This window comes from Microtus oregoni, unplaced genomic scaffold (genome assembly GCF_018167655.1).
Source record: "Microtus oregoni isolate MIOR12 unplaced genomic scaffold, Mior012 000047F_ref0000412, whole genome shotgun sequence".
In the NCBI taxonomy this organism is placed as follows: Eukaryota; Metazoa; Chordata; class Mammalia; order Rodentia; family Cricetidae; genus Microtus; species Microtus oregoni.
In genome coordinates this window covers 13687444-13707236 of record NW_024543221.1, presented here as the reverse complement: position 1 = coordinate 13707236, position 19793 = coordinate 13687444, and the positions used below count along the sequence as shown (strand labels likewise).

Below are 19793 nucleotides of genomic sequence, written 5' to 3'. Positions count from 1 at the left end.
TGGACCAGAACAAGGGCTGAGCGAGCAGCAGAGCCAGCAGCAAAGACAGCACGTCCAGCTTTAAACCTTTCTCCCCAGGCTTAGGGACTGAGAGATCATGGGGATGAGGGCAGCAAAGGAGCAGCGGGAAGCAGCTTTCCAGCAAGCCGCGTGGATCCAGTGTTTAAGGGGACACTTGCAAGGGCCTTCCGCGGCTCTCTTCCTTCCAGCTGGGAGTGAATTCTTTCTCTTGCCACTTTTGACTGGGGGCATTAGTAACTTGTCTGCACCTTCACTAGGGATGTGTTCCCTTATGCCTCTGTGCCTACAATGTCCCATGGGGTCACCACCTTCCCTCCCAGGGCTTATATGCAGATCAGTCAACATGTGGTTCAAATGAGAAGCACTATATTATTGTGAAAAAAATGCATTATAATAACTCAACAAAACTTATTCCAAAGACGGAAAAATAAATTATCTCATATAAAATAATACATGATGTTTGTAAGTAACTCTGGCTCTTGCCTGATGCAAGCCATCCGCCTCCAACTGAGGAGGCAGATGTTGTCCAGAAGTGGCGCTCCCTGCAGGATGGAGCTGGCGCCCTCCTCTAGAAGCTGCAGCTGGGAACTCAAATGAGCCTGGAGTTCTGCAGGAATTGGACGAGGACTTGGTAAACGAACTTGTATTGCGCGATGGTCTGGATCATGAACATCCTCTGCTCCCTGAGAAACCTCAGCATCGTGGGCACGTCCACCTTCTGCAAGGAAAAAGAAAGGGCACACAGCCTGAGACAGGAGGCCTCTCGGGCTCCTCCCACCTTGGGAAGCCTCTGCCCACTGCCGGGGTCCAGGAAGGGACCTACCCCTTCAAGGCCATAGGAATCAGCTCTATGCCAGGATTGGAGAACCTGGTCACTGGTGGGTATCATTCAATTAGGGTTTGTTTAAGCTTACTCCTGTGGGTGATCTGAGAGCTGTCGGACTGGAACACTGCAAGGCTCTCGGAGCAGTGAAGAGTGACAAACGCCAAACATTCTTCCTCCCTCCCCATTCTTTCCCTTTATTTAGTTTGAGACAAATTTTGGGAAGCTCATTCTGTAGTCTAGGTTGTCTTCAAACACATGATGATCCTCCTGCCTCAACCTCCTCAAGTTAACTATTTCTTCTTCTTTTTCTTTTTTTAAGGTTCTTTTACATGTATTTGTGTGTGTTCTGGGGGTCAGGCTCAGGTTGTGAAGTTTGGTGGTTAGCACCTTTACCCCCTGGACTGTCTTGCTGGCCCAGATATTCCCTTCGTGTGGGGTACATATACATGTGGGCACACCGTACTGTATGGGCGTGCACACTCAGAGGTGGACATCAAATGCTATTCCATCCAGACAGCCTCTTTTTCAACTGGAGCTTGCCAGACTGCCCTTTCTTTCTTTCTTTCTTTCTTTCTTTCTTTCTTTCTTTCTGTTTGTTTTATAAGACAGAGTTTCTCTGTGTAGCCTTGGCCGTCTTGGAGCTTGCTCTGTAGACCAGGCTGGCTTTGACGGCAGATGTTCACCTGCCCCAGCCTCCAGAGTGCTGGGATTAAAGGCGTGCACCACTAGAATGGCTAGCCTGGAGCCTTAGCAGTCCAGTGTCCTGATGCTCCATCTGGTGTTATCATCAGTGTCATGTGTGTCTCGTGTCTTCTCTGGGCCAGTGTGCTTGTCCACACCCAGTGTTTCATGGATGCTGGGGCTCTGCTTCACAAGTGAGCGCTCATGGCTGCTGAGCCATCTCCTCAGCCCTGAAGGCAGCTATTCTCTCTTTTTTAACCACCTCCAACTCTGCCGCCCCACTTTTCCTCACTACCACTTCCATGTCTCTCATGGTCTCTTCCACCCTTATTACCCACCCTTCACTCCATCATCATCCCCACCATCATTCCCACCACCATCCCTACCATCCCCCACTACACCCCCCATCACCCCCACCTCCACCACCATCCCCCCACCACCATCTCCCCCACCATCCCCCACCATCACCGACCATCACCATCACCACCCCCACCATCCCCCACCATCACCATCACCACCCCCACCATCCCCCACCATCACCATCACCACCCCCACCATCCCCCACCATCACCATCACCACCCCCACCATCCCCCACCATCCCCCACCATCACCATCACCACCCCCACCATCCCCACCACCACCTCCACTACTACCATTGGGACACAGTTGCCCCTGGTATATCCAGAGTCATGGCAGACATTGTCACCGATCCTCAAAGACCAGCAGAGATGTCTAGAGATAGGCGCTGGCACTTCCAAGCAGCCTGGGAGAGTTGCAACTACCGATCTCTACATCACAGCTACCAATCTCACTGCAGGAATCCGCACCGCCCCCATACCCAAGTTCAAATACTCTGTATTACATATCAGACGACGAGGCTAAAGAGATGGCTCGGGAGGTGAGGGCACCTGCTGCTCTTCCAGACTCACAGAGTTAAAACAATTATTGTTTAAAATGAGACAAATGGGGGAAAGCATAGGGAAAGGAAAAGGCAGTTCATTGACAAAACGAAAACTGCTTGAATTACAACACACGGGCAACCTCAGCTGTTGGAAAAGGAGGTTACTTTGGAGTGGGAGAAAAATAGGTCATAGCAATTTCGTATTTATTTGTCAAACATGTTTGCCCATCTCCTGATACAGAGACAAGAGCGGGAGGAGCCGGGCCTCACAAACACGGGGCAGAGAGGACCATTTTCCTTGGTCAACAGCAACCATGGGAAATGGGCAGATAAGACTGGGGAGAGGAAACCCGCGGCATGAGTCATCTCGTGATCTCTGACTATCATTGTGAGCACAAGTCCTTTAGGACGGCCACACACCAGCCAGGAATGTCCTGGCATGCGGATGGGCACTGAGGAAGTCCACTGTGCTTGGACACACCACAAGGAAGGGAGCCGCTCTGAGCTGCAGGGAGCCCATGGGATGCCCTGTTGGCCGGATCCCCCGTTCCACACCCATTCCACACCAGGCTGGTGTTGACGCATGCAGTATCATGATGAGCAACGTGAGTTCCAGTTACTGCTTTGTAGACGCCGCTAATTGGTCTCCAAAGAGCTCAGAGACCAGCCTTTCACAGCCAGCAAGACAGGGCAGCACTCAAGCTAGTCTCAGATCTGTGAGTCTCATAGTGCCCACTAGCTCACTGATGTATCCATCACACGGAACAAGAACAGACCAACAGCTTGGTGGAAACGGTGAGAAGACAGGAAGTGACCTCAGAGTAAAAGCCCTTGCTTCCTGCCATCAAACAGCTGCTTAAAGACACCCAGCACCAGGTATATCATGTGACTGCTTCTGAGCCTGGATTTCCTCACCTGTGCCTGGCTATTCATGAAGCAGAGGGGATGGTGCCCCTTTATTAACCTCCCAGCCTAGGGCTGGGGGCCTAGTGTAATGGTTACTTAACAAGACCCAACTAAAAAGCACAGACAAACACCCACAACAGGCTCGGTGGGTAGCTCAGCAGAGAGCACTAGTCTAATGCGTGCCAAGTCCCGGGTTAGATGCCCAGAACTCGCACAAACACACACACACAGAGACTAGCAGAATCTAAACAACTGCCCTCAACCCTAGCACAAGCTTTTGTGAATGAAGTCTCTCAGTATAACTCCCTGTGGGATAACACATACCCTGTGAGAGGATGGCAAAGAGCGGCTGGTGCTGGTGCCCGCATTCCAGCCCTTGGCGCTACACAACACACTGCCGAGCCAGTGCCCCCAAAAAAGCCGCGCTGTAAAGAGTAGCAGCTGTGTTCTGACTTTCTGCTCCTAGTTAGGAGCCTACACAGAGCAGTGGGATCAGGGACAAGGAAGGTTACACATGCTGAAGTCCAGCTAGAGAACCAGGGGTCTGGAAAACTCAGTTCAGTGGAGAGGAATCAACCCCCAAACAGGAGAGCGGATCTTGTGCAGAGCTGGGAACGAGGTACAGCAAGCACTCAGAAGGCGAGGTTGGGACCATGCATGGAGCAGCGCATAAATGGCTTTAGAGGTCCAGACTTCAATTCCCCCAAACCATGTAAACAACAGCAACTGTGCACCGGGGAGGTGGAGACAGGAGGACCCTTGGGGCTCATTGGCCAGCCAGCCCACCCTGCTCGGTAAGCTCCAGGCCAAGGAGCGATCATGACTCCAAACTCAGGGTGATGGTGCCTGAAGGAAAGGGGGGAGGGGCGAACAGACAACTCACCTCATTATGCTCCAGGCAGTAGATCATGAGCTCGGAAAGGATGACGACGCCGGTCCTCCCCACCCCTGCACTGCAGTGGACCACGATGGGCGGGTGCCTGGTCTTGATGCCTTCCAGGACACTGTTGGTGTGACGCCTGACTGACTGGATTTCCTCCAAGTAGGCTGCGGGACACAATGTGAGTCTCGTCACCCATGTGTGTCACATAACTTTACCCAGGGAGATTGGGGGAGAGGCGCCAGGAATGAGGGTAAATCTTTTGTTTGCAATCATAATAATTTGCAATTGTTATAGACATTAATCATTTGGCTGGTACCTGCTGTAACCTCCTGGATCCAGAAGAGACCAGCTGGGAGTCAATTAGTCCACTGGAGAATTTGTTCTTTAAATAGTGCTTTTTTAAAAATTAAATTCTCTTTTTTATTTCTGCAAATCCCCAAGTCCCCCAAGCAGATGATTCTAGACATTACTCACTGCACTTCATACTATTAACAGACTGGGATCAGAGCAGCCGCTAAGTCCCCTAGAAATGCCTGCCAGTCAGAGCCGTCTCCTGTTGGGCAAGGAGCAGCCACCTGCCCCTGCCCCATCCCTTCCCCCCGCTCCTCATCAAAGCAGTGAATGTCAACCAAGGCTTGATTTCACTGTCAGATGTAAAAAAAAACGGGCTTTGGGGAATCCACTTCCATCAGGTTACGTGAACATTCAAGATGAGCCCCACTTCTGGAGGCAACGAGCCTGTGGGTGGAGGGTTCGAGAACAGCTTTCGTCCCTCTCAGCAGCTGCCCAGGCCAGCACAGCTGTTCAAAGGTTTGCTCACAGCCCCAGTGGGTACAAAAGAAAAGCGGCCACATAATCCTTAATGTGTCTCCCTATCGCCACGTAAAAGGGAAAGCAGGCTCCTCAGACAATCCAACAGCCAGTGTTTCCACCATGCTATACAACCCCACTGCATCAAGAGCCTCACAAAAACAGTTCTTAGGCAACACATGTTCCCTGAAGGGAGGCCCTGTACCCTTCAGTAGCTTAGACTGGCATTCCTTAAGCTGGCTGGTTTTAAAAATTCGACTACACTTTAGACCTTCTCACGGGTCCCACACTTCAGTAGGGCTATCAACCATCAAACCAATCTACTTGTATTGTTTCCAGGGTCTTCCTCTTGGAGACAACTTTAACCAGTCCACTCGCAGAAGATTCCCCAAACTGGATAAAAAGAGCTCTGTTAGGAGGGAGGGAGCAGTCACATCCCTCCTGTGTTAGGTAGCTGGTCACTTGACCTCATGCTAACCCTAACCTCTCTGGGTCCTTTGCTCACCACTGTCCTGCGTTTTGTGTTCACTGTGCCCATTGAGGCCTGTTCCCATTTCAGCGGCAAACGTCGTCCTCTGTCAACTCATCATAGAATCCAACAGAGCCGGCGGAGTGGGTTTCTAGGTCTTGACAACCTAGTCTGTCTGCTCTTGCATCTCAGCCCCTAATGCCAATTCTAAACACATCAAGAACAAAACAAGGTTCTGATGTGGTCCAATGTATACACAGTAGGGCCTCTGTGATGGTCACAGTTTGCACAATAGATGTTGGTTACCTGCCCTCAGCCACTGACTGGCACTCAGGGCACCCACATATTCTCATGAATCAGTACCTATAATATCTGTGCCCTGAAAAGACAATACAGGTAATAGATTTGCCTGATGCAGGTGCTTGATGCAGGGCAGAATCCTACGGTTCTTATCCCTTTGTGTCTGCCACCTTTGACTTGGTGTGCTCCAGGGTTTATCTATGTTATAGCATATGTTACATGGTAATGATTACTGAGACACTAAAAGTCTAAATCAATGCAGAATCAGCTTATCACGGTCTTGTGGACGTGCATAAAAGGTTAAGAGAACACAAGAGGCATCTATCACTCTTCTCTGCCCTGTGTAGAGGCGGGGAGATCAGGGCTTTGGTATTACCGTGGTACCCCTGCCTCTCCTCTCTATCTGACCGACTACTGATGCACTCAACAAAACCCAGTCCGGGAAAAACTTACACAGAAATCCTTGGACATCTTCTGGGCAGCCGTGGTGGGGCCAGTCAGTGTACTGCAAGTGCCACACCGTCCTCTCCTGGCCAGACAGCAGGTGCTTGACCTTTAACCCTGTGGTTGCATAGCAACCAGAGTCTGTGCGGAACTTCGTGGTGACCTTGAACTTGCCATAGGTGGCTGAGCTGTGCTTGGACCCCAGTTTGGGCCAGTATCGATGACTTTTGGTCCGTCCGCCCTCCTGAAACACACACAAAAGCACAGGTGAAAAAAAGGATGAACTCTGCTCCTGGCCTTGGGGTCCGAGAACAGGAGAGCAGGCAGCAGTTTCTAAATCACATCTCCCCAGAGCTCTGTGTGGTGCCTACAGGGAGCCCATGGAGAACAGAAAGCCACCGAAGGCTCCAGGCTGGTAAGCAGCAGATCCTGGTGGCCGGCCCACACCCTGCTTCTCACGCTGATGCTAACCCAGGGCTCTCCACAGGGTACCACCCTCTGACCAACGCTGCCACTTTCATCCAGGGCTGTTTTCACTTTTCCTTCAGCCTGGCTGGCTTGTTCCAGCTCAACATACAGCCAAGGCAGAGAACAGCCACGTGTGTGCCATTCTTTTTTCCCAGATTTTGTCTTCTGTCCTGAGACCGTGCACCATCTACAAAGTCTTAGTGTCCGGTTTCGTGCGGGTCAGCAATCACTGGTGTGGGTGGGAAGCATGGAGGGGCTGCTGGCTGAGGGCAGACAGAGGACAGAGGCTGGGGGGCAGGAAGAAGACACGAGGAGCAGGGAGCTGTGGTGGGACACACGAGGATCGACTGGGACATGCTCAGTGGTCAGAATGCAGAGACAACACGCATGAAGTCTGGTCCAACCCACAGTACGACACGAACCAGGTGTGGTGGGGGGTGGAGACAGGAGGGTCAAAGGGTCAAGGTTAGCCTTGGTTACACAGCAAGTTTGAGGCCAGCCTGGGCTATGTGAGACCCTGTCTCAAGGCGGATCACTAAATAATTAACTAAGTAAAGGAACTATCAGTTGGCATGCTTAGTGTCCCTTGGGGGGCACTAGTCATCCTGTCTGGTCCCAGAGGGTTGGACTGAGTCTCCTCCCTAGGTCTGCAGGGATCTTTTATACATTGATCCTACAAAGGCGGGTTAATGTGAGACCTCAAACTCACACTTGGCTCAGTGACTGAGTCAGTTCTGGATTTTACAAAATGATCCATTCCTGACCATCCCGCGGATCACTAGATTCTGCTTTGTTTAGACACGGCAGATATGCTTGTCACCGATGCCTCGGCTGGAACACTGGCGCCTCTGCAGAGTCACAGCTGCCCGCCCCCATGTGTGCTACTGGTTCACTTTTCAGTGTCCCCCGCTGGAGGTAAACACCATGGGGACAAGGGCAGTGCCTTCGGCATCCACCATCCACCCTACAGTCTAAACAGATGGACGGAGTTACATGGATGAGTTCAAGGCCAGCCTGGGCTATGAGACCACGTCACAGAGACAAAATAAGTAAGCAAAGGTTAATAAAGTAACAGTAACCTCTCCCACGGCATGATCTATTAGGATCCTTAATTTAGTTTAATGGTATCAGGAGTTTTGAAAATTTACTTTCTAGGTGTTTGTGTATATGTGTATATATGTGGTATGTATTCACGTGGGTCTGGGCATGTGCGCCTGTGGAGGCCAAAGGTCAACACTGAGTGTCCAGCTGGGGAATCTTCCTGCCTTCGCCTCCCTGGTGCTGGGATTACATGCGGGTGCTGTACATGCAAATGCAGGCGCTTTGCTGGTGGCTGCTTCTGTGGCAGGCTCTTTACCGGTGGTGAGCCATCTCACCAGCCCTAGGATTTACTTTCTTAGTGGAAGGTCAGACAGAGAGTGTGCAGAAGTGTATTTGACCTTTGAGAATGCAAGATGGCCTCACCAAATCTCTCCATAAACCGCTCTAGAAAGCAAGTACCAGGTGCCCATTGGTGGTGATGGTGGACAGCCGTGACTGATTTTGTGCCCCAGGACTCTGCTCCTGGTCCTGGATAACAGGTGGGAATGGGGCCTCATAATACCAAGGGTCTTGGTCAAATGCATGAAGCTAGTTCCCTAAATGAATTTGAAAATATAACTTGGAGTCTCATAAGAGGATTAAAGGGAGTGGGGCAAAATGTTTTGCAAGTGTGACAGAGAGGAAATCCAACACTCTTTCCCCAGGGTCGGCGTGCTCTGAGCAGGCGGCACCGCACGGGGGAGGGCCTGCGAGTCTGTGCAGCACGGCTCCTCAGCTACAACAGAGAACCTGTGTTTGCCTTGGCACAGGAAGAAAAGGCATTTTTTTTTTTCCTGCTCCCTGAAGAATACAGCCCTTTCCTCCAGCAGTGACTCTGGTCTCCTTTTGGCTGATAAGCACCATGGCACGCAGGGCTGGCAGCGCCAGGGTTGGGAGGCCCCGTGTGTTTACCCAGCACAGCCTGAACCGTTCTGTGGGGTACACGCCGCCCGCTGGATGAACTCAAGTTTGGTCGTTTTGATTATGTGTTTAGCTTCCGTTGTAGTGAAGTATGGTCACAAAGAAAAGAGTTAGGAGCCAAAGGAAAATGAGAAGAGAAAAGAGTCCACTGTCAACCATCGCTGGGGAAGGAGGCACACACAGGCTAAGAGGGGGCACGCCAGGGGAAAATGAATCTGCAGACACACGAAGTCATGGGTTCCAGGCTCACCTTCTGGCCACCCCTTCCCCAGGACAAGGACGTTCAGCACGCCACCCTTACCTCCTCCGCAGTGACCATGGCGATCACGTTCACCCCCTGCTCCCACACCATCTGCCAGAAGTCATGGCAGGTATGTGGCAGAGGCCCCTGGGTGGCGATGTAGTGCCATTCTGCCCCACCAACCACCACCTGCAAGGCAAGGGAAGGATAAGTAAGCCGGGCTGGTGGAACCACGCTCGATTCTAATTCTTCTGGACCAAGTGGACTGGTGCTATCCTAAAAACCCAGAAGCCATACACAGTAGATGACATACTTCCATATCAAAATGCTTCCTGGCTAAAGCCAGCCTAACAAGTCAGATTTTCCTTATCTTTTTTCACACACAACAGGCAGTACCTGCAAACTAGAATGGATTAAAAGCATAAACAAGTGGGCTGAGGAGATGCTCAGCAGGCAAAGCGCCTTCTGCACAAGCGTGAGGGCCTGAGTAAAGATCCCCAGCACCCACATATATGCTAGGTGGTGTGTGCCTGTCATCCCAGGGCTGGGAGGATAAAGAGCAAGGGTCCCCGGGGCTCACTGGCCACACTGTGGACACAGTGAGTCCAGGCTCAGTGAAAGGCCTGCCTCAAAAGTAAGGTGGAGGGGCTGGGTGAGACGGTCGGTGGTGAGGGTGCCTGACGTTAACTCTGATACCCTAAGCATGACCCCCAGGATCCACGTCATGGAAGGAGAGAACCAACTCCTGCCGTTTGTCCTCTGATGTACACACACACACACACACATACCAGACACACAGACACGGGCACACACACAGAAAGACACAGACACACAAAATAAAATGTAATAATAAACTCAAGAGTGATGCAGAAGATAAATGATGTTTACCTTTAGCCTTCATTTGTGCATACATGGGGGAGTGCACAATACATGTGCACACACACACACCACACATAAATGTATAGTCACATAAATGTACACAATACATGTGCACACACACGTATACCACACATAAATGTATAGTCACATAAATGTACACAATACATGTGCACACACACATACCACACATAAATGTATAGTCACATAAATGTACACAATACATGTGCACACACACGTATACCACACATAAATGTATAGTCACATAAATGTACACAATACACGTGCACACACACATACCACACATAAATGTATAGTCACATAAATGCACACAATACATGTGCACACACACGTATACCACACATAAATGTATAGTCACATAAATGTCCACAATACATGTGCACACACACACACATATACCACACATAAATGTATAGTTACATAAATGTACACAATACATGTGCACACACACACATATACCACACATAAATGTACAGTCACATAAATGGACACAAGAGTTTATGCAAACACCTAAGCATAAATGAACAGAATTTATGTTATAAAAACATCTATGCTTGGTGTGTACAATGCATTCTTACAGATTCTATTTTTTAGTCTATATTTTTTTAAAGTATATGCATGATTACAACCATTAAATTAGTTCCACAGCCACCTAAGGGCTGTAATTCTGGACAATGAGGGACAGGGCTCTCTGATAGACTTTAAATAAAAGCATAGTCTACAAAAACATCCCACTGGCAAAAACAGAACTAGGGAACTGGAGGTCACACTCTCAAGGCGAACATCTCTGATCTGTCTCTTACATGTGCCTAGACAGGACAGACACAAGCCCCTATACACATCCATGCAATGCAGACCTCCAGGGGGTTCCAGAAGCAACGGGCGCATCACTGGTCTTGGACGTTTCTCCTCATTTATTTTATGTATTTTATTTTAGTATTTACATACTAACTTGATTCTGACAAAAATAACATCAGCTCTCGTTTTATCACACAGACATGTTCAGGTACGCAAGAAAACCCACTCTTCACATACAGTGGGAGAAAACATCCACAGACTCACTGGGAGGGGCGGGGTGTCTGTGGAACCAGGATCTTAAACACTATCTGTCCTGGCACCCAACGTGTGTAGGGACCATAACCACCCGCAGAGAATGTTGCCTCCTCCAGTACTGACAGGAGGGCAGTAAAATCTGCGTGGAAATGGTCAGTTGGTACAGCAACCCCAGCCAGAGAGTCGCAGATGTTAACCCCACCCCTGGAGGAGCTCAGTCTCCTTCCGCATTAAAGGCTGCTTGGAACCCAGGGGAGAAAACAGTGGCGAAGCACACAGCTCGGTTCCAGAAGCCGAGGGCGAGTTCCTGCAAGTTCTCTGGGCCTGTGAGCTGCTCCGCCGTCTACCCTGGATCTGTAAGATGAAATGTGGGCTTCAGAGAATACCGCGGAAGGGAAGGCATCTCGGGTACCAATGCCCAGAGGGTACTGCTTATGGGGAGTGGCAGCTGCTTCCGAAGAGCAGATGGAAAATGGGAAGAGACTGGGCCAAGGGAAGAGGCCAGGAGAATATCCCTCTGTGCGGAATCCAGAGGCACTTCATCGGGAGGCAGCTGCACCGTCCTCAGCTGCGGTTTACTTGAGAGTTCCCTGGCATTCATTACTTTATTGGTTTGGTTCTTGCTCTCAAAAATCAAAAAGCCTGTATGCTATAAATGTATATGCATAGCACTATCTATGTCTTATCCATAAACACATCATACCCAATCATGTCACACTTTTCAAGTCTCATATGAAAACTGGCTATGCGTGATACACAAACCCGACACCTAACTGCATCTTGGGTGGGGGTGGGGGTCAAAGCAACCTTCTAGCAATTCCAGCAGAGTTGGAAAGTCCAAGAAGACTGAGAGTTCAAAGCTACTGATCACACAGATTATTCAGGTGAACCGCGTTACGTTAAATCGTCCTGTAGCCAACGACTAAGCTGGAGCCTTTGAAACACTCTCCCATCCCTGAGTGCAGAGCCGGGTTATAAAGAAGCACATCCAGTCAGTAGGAAAACTGGGAAGGGTAAGCTGCTTCGGAAATCACTCACTCTGGGTGCCCACGCGTTTACAGCTCTGAATTCTGACTGGGGTCCCGCTAAGCTATGACATAGTGAGACATGAAATATTTGAGATATGAACGGAAATCCCACACTGTGGGCTGAGAGGTTAAAAAACACTTGTTGCTCTTGCTGAGAACCCGAGTTCAGTTCCTAGCACCCACATGGAGGCCCACAACTCCTTGTAATGCCATTTCCACAGGATCCGAAGCTCTCTGCCCACCTCTACAGCCATCACACACACATGGTATGCATACCTACACGCAGGCAAACATACCCATAAAATAAAAACAAATGAAATCTGGGGGGACCTCACACCCGCACACCCCATTCATTGGCTGAGGATCTGCTGCCATCAGTTGTGGTTTGTGTACAAACCACCCCGCTCTTAGGGTTTGACCCTGAAGTGAATTGTCTGTGGTATTACAAGGAAGAAGCAATAGTTTTGCCGCTCTTGGACAGAATAAGAACCACTGCCAATGAGAAAGATGAGTTCCCATGTCCATCATCTGTGAGTCACATACCAGTCCCGCTCGCAACGTCGTAGGGAGGGTTAGCGCACCTCTGCAAAGATGAAGGCAGCCTGCAGAAATACCCTGCTGGATGCCTCTGACACCCCTCACCTTGATGTGGGAGGCGTTGATGTAGCCTGTGTTGTTCTCCTTGGTCGGGATGAGCTCCACCCGGTTCTCCTCGTAGGGGACGACTTCTCGGATCCGGCTACGCTCAGCATTTTCTGGCAGAGTGGCGGTGCTGAAGATGCCATTGGCCTTTTTGTGTGGGATCTGCTCATACTCTGTGAACACCATTCCCTCTTCCAGCTTCTTCTTCAGGGCTCGGAGCTGCAGGAGAAGCGGGCCGTCAGCTCCCCTAGTTCCAGCAGGGCAACCAGGTTCTCGGCACTCCCACTTGGCTACCGCCCTCACGCACTAGCCCCAACACTGCTAGTCTCTGCCCTGACCAACTCCCTTCTCACCCAGCCATAAGCTGCAATCTACAAAGACGGGCTTCCGCTGAAATGCAAACTCCTTGTGCCGCCTATGACCTCTGCTGACAGGAACAGCGTCAGTCTTAACTGGGAAGCACCCTTTACCCTCAGAGCAGTTTTTACTGAACGGATCCGTCAGTGGCAGAGTGCTGAGGAGCAAACTCCACACACAGCATAACTTGCCTGATTCCTTCCTTGGTCGAATTACTAATTTCAATTACATGGTATTCATTGGGGCAATGTCCCTTCTGATCTGGAAAACATTCTAATTCCGAGTGTCTGCAGACAGAAATCTACACCCTAACATGTTAGTCAGTGACTTCAAGAAACCAGTTTCCAGAGCTTCTGGTAGCCAGCCTGGCAGCTTCGGAGACCCTCTTTACCCCCTCAGCAACACAGAACCAGTACCTAACCAAGGAACTATCCATCACACACCTTACAGCCCTTGAGGGGGAACCACAGGGCACTAAAACCTTGGGTGATGGTTTCCTAGGAAACAGCAATCGTTGACAAAAGTCACTGAATGTGACGGTTGGGAAAATTAACTTCCTCATCTTACAAAAAGAGTTCTCCACACTTAGAGAAACATAATGGTTCCATTGCAGGAAATGAAAATTTTTAATATTTCCCCACCATCCCTCAGCGTGTTTCAAATTAGTGCATCCTTAGATTCAATTGTGTGAGGGAAACAAGGATGTCAATCACATCAGAATGCAACTTTGCATTTTTCCCTTAAGTCCTAAAATCACATAAAAATAAACGACTCTAATTATATTCCCCACTTGCGATTAAAAAGTTAAGAACTAAGTGAGTAGGCCGAGGTCACACAGCTTGCTAGAGGTTGTTCTTTTGTTTAATTGTTTATTTTGGGGAGGGGAGCAAGCTGTGTAGAGGTAAGAGCAAACCTTGAGAAAGTCGGTTCTCTCTTTGCGCAATTTGAGACCCAGGGATTGAACTCAGGTCGTCAGACTTGGCAGCAAGCTTCTATGCCCACTGAGCCATCTCACCAGCCCTGGGGCTAGACTTCTTAATAAAGCATCAATACACTAACTTGATAAGTGTGGAGACCGGAGTGAAGAAGGAGGAGGTGTTGAAAAGGGTTGGCTTTCACACAGTACACTTGGACCACGCCATCTCCAGTGTGAAAGAATTAACCCATGAGGGAGACGGCACTGACGGGTCTGGGCAAAGTGGGACTTCTGGAATCCGAAGGCACAGAGAAGGGGTCACACCCGACATGCCCAGCACTCACCCTCTCATCTATGGGGACTCGGGTGGCATCGTGTCGACTGTCTTCCCGCCCCGGGACGCGGGCCACCGAGAGCCCGTTCAGCGCTGCCAGCATAAGTGGCCTCCTCTGTGGGTCCAGGCCTGCCATCTTCTGCTTCTCGAGATTCTTCCGGCAAGAAAAGACACGTTCTCATTGTTTATAATTCCAGGGGAAGGCTGGAATGTGTTTTAATCTCCCCAAATCTGTGACTCCCCAGCCAAGGAATGCAGACATTCACCATCAGCAGGGCAAACTCAACACAGGCTTCCCATTATTCCCACTATGCCCAGGGAGGCCGGTTCTTACGGACCCTAGGGCCTTTATTCTTAATTAATTCATGCTCTAGAAAGACAGACGCCCTAGCAAACATACCTAGCCACGGGTTTTACAAGAGAACATACAAAGGGGGTGCATACAATATGCTTTAGAAAAACATGGGCTGAAGACAGAAGGAAGAAAACAGAGGATGACCCGGACCGAGTCCATCACAAGGACAGGCCTTTTGCACTGACTAATGGCGTAAAACCCGCCAGCTACTGTGTTGATGAACAGCTACTACACACCAGCAAAGGAAGAAAATGGGGTTTCTATTCTGAGGGGCTCAGGATGAAGACCTGTATCTTACACCCACTCCCAGTCCCTGAGACACCTGCTTTGCCAGCCCCAGACAGTGAAGCACCAGGCCTTCAGCCTTCACGCTCCATTCAGGGTAGACAAAGGGTACTGACTACTGCCCCTCGCTGGAGGGGCGTGAGAGGAGTGTGGCCTAGCCAATCCTATCTCCCCCTCATCTCCGGATGTGGTCAGCGTGGATGCTAGAACTACCCTTGAGCATCCTCGCGTCCCTGGCATCAGCAGGGGGACAGAAATTCTATTTACTGCCGGCAGCCTACCGTGAACAGCTCTTGAAAATAATTATGTCTTAGATGTTCGGGGAAGAGCGTGCAAGGGGACGTTACGATGCACAATGATGTCATGCCCGTTTGTACATGCCTGTGACTGCTATAGACGAGGTGGCGGTCAAGGATTTGTTTTCTTATTGCACTGCTAATCAATTTATTCCTGGAGGAGGTATCTGGATGTTGTTGGAGACGTGGCGCTGAGTAAGGTGGGGGCGGGGTGGTGGGGACATGGCTGCCATCAATGTGCTCCTACAATGGGTGAGAAGTCTTTGTGAGGGGCACTGTCAACACAACACTAGGCTGGTGAAAGGCTGACCCACGGACAACCAAGGGGGCGTCGGCGAGGAGGGCACAATGAGATGTGATGGGTGGCTGAGGAGTGAACAGCCTTGGCACCTCCGTGCCAAGCAGGCCTCTGGGATACGTCTGGATTCACCCCCTGATTAGCTCAGTTTTGTGAAAGGTAACTCTTTCCTATCCCCTCCTTTCATTCAGTTTTGAAGTGCTTCAAAGGTTTTGTTTTTGTTTGATTTTTGAGACAGAGTCTTACTAGGCAACCCTGGCTGCTCCTCAAACTTGCAAGCAATCCTCCTGCTTCTGCCTCCAGAGCTCAGGGATTGCTGTTCTTGAGAAAAGCTCACTACCTACCCCGGGAGAACTGGATACGGTGATAACTGAACCAGGCCTCTTCGGTGCTGATGTCATTTATCCCATTAGCTTTGCAGCAGGGACAACAAAAAAATGAATGAAATAAATCAAACTAGAAGGTCTTTCTGAACCTTTCTGAACTGAACTGGCTTTCTTTGCTCTCTGAACACGACTCCAGGCTCGGGGCTGGAAGGTGGAAAATGTCTTCAAGGAGGCAGCAGGATTGAAGCATGGGCCCTAAGCCGAGCCGTCCATTACAGGAAAAGCAACTGCGAACAGGGAGCTCACTGCACCCAATCCTCCACACAGGCTTGAGGCTTCCCTCTGTTCTCTCAGTGAGAGGGGCTGGTATGGCTGCCGTAGCCTTCTTTCCTACTCTCCAAACATAGAGGAGTGGGGAAGCTGTGTGGATGCTGCCTAAGCCGGTAGGTAGGAATACAGACTTCATGATGAAGATTCATCTTGAGTGGTGGCCTTGCATGACCTCGGGTGCTTCTCTGAGGTTGGGACATAGACGTCAAGGGTAGCAGTCTATGAACTCCCAGTTGTGTGAAGCTGTGTAAGCTGAGGGGGTCTAAAAGGAACAGGAATGCAGTTCCCGAGCGAAAAGCTAACGGTGGGATCTGCCAGTCGGTGTGATCCACCATCCTGGAAGAAAACAGAAGTGGGGGAGGAGACAGCAGGGAGCCCTTCACTCTTCTTCGGTGTCTGTACCATGCTTCCAAGCAGGGGACCCGGGACCAGGGCCCCGGCTGCGGGCTATTTGTTTAATCTGGGCAACAGGAGAGGATGAGTATAGCCAAGATGAGGTTACATGACCATGTGGACATCGTTAAGTCTCAACTTGTCAGGGCCAACTTCGAAGCTCAGTGCTTACGGTGATGGATTCCTGAAGCCAAGGCAGCTTTTAAGAGGCCTGGAGCCAAGAAGTGTTGAGACATCACTTTACACCAATGAATTACTCTTTTCGAAGCTGGGAAAGCTGTCTCTTCATGATACCCACCCCCGCATTTCACTCCATCCCCAGCCAAAGGTGTGTTTGTGTGCGTGTTTACCCCCAGAGGCAGAGACTTCAAAATTTCCCTCCCCGTTTGCAAAGCAAGAAGCATGCGGTCCATCCAGGCTGACTCTTGTTGCCACCCTGCTGATCACCAGAACCTCGGGGCTGAGATGCCTTCAGGCTGTTCTAAAGTAGTAAGGTTGGATTCAACCTCTCGACCCAGCAGTGTGGCTTCTGTAAAACTTTGGCCTTTATTTCCTCTGTCTGGGTTGATTCCCAGGATGAGTTCGGGAGACTCGGTAATGAGCCTAATGACCTCCAACAAAGCCGACTACCCGACAGCTGTATCCAGCGGAAAGCCGTCAACTGGCTCAATTAGTTACATAATCGAAAGGCTTTTTAGGGAGGTCAGGGTTTCCAGGAAAAGCGGTAGGGGAGGGTTTCTCTTTTCCAGCAGCAGCAGCAGCAGCAGCAACTACAATCCAGCAATGTTCTCGTTGTAAGAGGTGTTTATTTTCTCGTTTACACACATCTGCCCCTGCGTGCCTCGCCCCGACAGCAGAACTAACTTTCAGAGCTCTGTGCATCCCCGTGAAGGGTCATCTGTAACAGCAACACTGCGGCGTGTCTTCAAATGTGGTGTGTAAGCAAGGACGATGCATGTGCACGCACATACGCATGTGTGAGATTCTCATAGAACAACCCTGATATGGACTGGGGCGCAGTGGTAACCCCCTCAGGGACAGACCTGGGCTCAGTGGTAACTTCCTCAGGAACGCGCCTAGTCACTAAAATGTTCTGTACCTCATACCAGCCGTAGCCACGAATGGAAATGGGATGGCAGATGTTCCTTGACAAAGCAAACCCACATCTGGGGACATCAAGGCTGAAATGCCCATAGGCCTTTAGGGCCCAGCACGCTCCCTGAAGCCTCCCTCCTCTAGGCCTCCATCAGTGACCTGGGAGTGGGGACACTCACCCTAGTCATCATCTCTCTCTCTATAATGCTGTCCTCCAGGGAGAACATCTCTGACACGGGCCTCTCCTTCACAGGCTCCTTCTTGACCCGCTCCTTCACGCTGGTGAGGTCAGGCTCAGAGATGGAGGGGCCTAGAGAGGCCCCATTGACAGCCAGCTGCTCGGCCCGGGAGACACTAAGGGCCTTGGCTGGCCCGTGTCTCAGCACCCGGGCTCTGGCCATGGCAGGAAGGACGGTTCCCTGGTCCTGCCGCAGTGCCCCGTTACTGACGCTTTTTCTTGGCCCTGGGTACTCCGGCGGGGGCCTGTTGGGAATGCGGGCCAGGGCGGCCTGCAGCTGGGCACTGTACTCCACCTTCTCCCTAAGGACCGGAATCTGAGGCACCGCCTCAGGGGCCTCCTCCTCCTCCTCACTCTCACTGCTGTGGATTAGCATGGTGGCATCGGAGAATGTCTTCTTGTGGCGGTACTGGGGAAGCCCGTGCACGTCGTGGCCACCCGCGTCCTCGGTGGGGCCCTGCTCCCGAAGCGTGTTACGGCGAGCCATGGGGATATTGAGTGACTTCAGTGTCATGGCCTCCATGCCGCGTACCATACTGTTCATCACCTCTAGGCTGTGGCGCTTATTCACCGTGCCGTGGTGCTTGGTGGCGGTAAGGGGCTCGCTCACCTCCTGCAAAGACTGATGGACCACGGGAGAGCTGTCCTCCTGGAAGGTCTTTACGGAAAGCTGGACTTTCCGAGTCACCAGATCAGGGCTGCTGCCACTGACATACTTGTGGCGGTGGCTGGCGAGGTCTGGGGTGCTGGTGGCAGGCCGAGGCCGAGGGTAAGGGGGTGGGGGCCTAAAGAGATAGTTCTTGAGCATGTGGGCTGTGCTGTAGTTTTGTGTTCCTTGAAGCTGCATGTTGGCCAGCTCTGGAGTGCTCACCGTGTGAGAGATGGAGCTGGCCCCTGGCTTGCTACACACTGCACCATTTTTGGGGTTCATCTGGTCAGATGGACTAACAAGTCTGTGACCGTAGCCCCCCTGGGGCGCGTACGGGACAGTGTAGGGATGCCTCTCCCGCATCTCTGGCTGGCTGTACACCAGTTCCTCAGGCTGGTTGTAGGCGTGGGTGTTGATGATGTTGAGGTTCCGCAGAGACCGGCTCTGGCTGTCTGCGTGCATCAGTCCCCTCTTCATCTGCCGCATCACTGTCTCGTAGTCAGGGGTGGGCCTGTATGAAGGCACAATGATGGTGCTATGCCGGTGGCTGGGGATGTAGTCCGCCCTCATGATGTCGCTTCCAGGGATGCTGAGGTTGGAGGACACCGGAGAGGCCTGGATGAAGCTTTGGGAGCAGCTGAGGGAGTTAACACTGTGAACACTGCACACACTGCCGTTGGTGATGGTGCCATTTAAGTAGTTTAAGTCCAGGCTGTTGTGAGATTTGCAATACAAGGCTTCCTCGTTCCCAGGGAAAATGCTGTCTGCAAAAAGTCAAACACAAGAACGTGAACCATCACGCCACACTGTTTCAAGAGACCTCCTCCCTAAGTCCCTGGAGTGGATGACTGAAATAGGTCATAAAAAGGCAAATTCCCTACCCTCCCCTGCATATGTCACCAAGAACTGCTACCTCGGATAAAGTGTCAGAGTGCAGTGCAAAGGAAGGGCACAGCGTGGGCATCGCGTGGGCACCGTCTCAAATCGCTATAATTAGATGGAGACAATGAGCCCCTTGTTGGGGAGACCTGGCCTCTTGTACACAGCTTCAGGGCAGAACCGGATATTTGGGCCAGAAAAGTCCAGAGTTTTAATAGCGTAATCGACTTAAACTGCCGCACCCTCAGAACTACTCTCTCTGACTATATCAGAAAAGGGCTCTTAACCTAAGGGACTGACGAGCATTCAGAGAGAAGCGAGGCTGACGGCGTGGCCAGCATGGCCATGGTCTCTGAACAGCAAGCAGCCAGCGGACAAAAAAGGTCAGAATCAAGAGTTTCTGAGGTGTTCCTGAAGCCTCCCTCTAGCTAATTCCAGTAAAAAGTAACAATGGCTGAAGGAACCTAAAG

At 50.9% G+C, this 19793-nt stretch overlaps 1 protein-coding gene across 3 annotated transcripts in view; it reads right to left on the bottom strand.

Moving 5' to 3' along the window:
- Positions 1-284: 284 nt before the first annotated feature.
- Positions 285-19793, bottom strand: part of Ptpn14 (protein tyrosine phosphatase non-receptor type 14) — a 138485-nt gene continuing 118976 nt past the window's right edge. For 2 of the 3 annotated variants that reach the window (XM_041635331.1, XM_041635332.1), the window contains exons 13-19: positions 17737-19208; positions 14190-14333; positions 12573-12791; positions 9013-9141; positions 6252-6486; positions 4220-4383; positions 285-739 (exon numbers count right to left, since the gene is read on the bottom strand). In XM_041635331.1, the coding sequence (XP_041491265.1) occupies positions 611-739; positions 4220-4383; positions 6252-6486; positions 9013-9141; positions 12573-12791; positions 14190-14333; positions 17737-19208 (2492 nt within the window). In that variant the 3' untranslated portion in view covers positions 285-610. The remainder of the gene's footprint in view (positions 740-4219; positions 4384-6251; positions 6487-9012; positions 9142-12572; positions 12792-14189; positions 14334-17736; positions 19209-19793) is intronic. The other variant, XM_041635333.1, reaches the window with a different exon arrangement.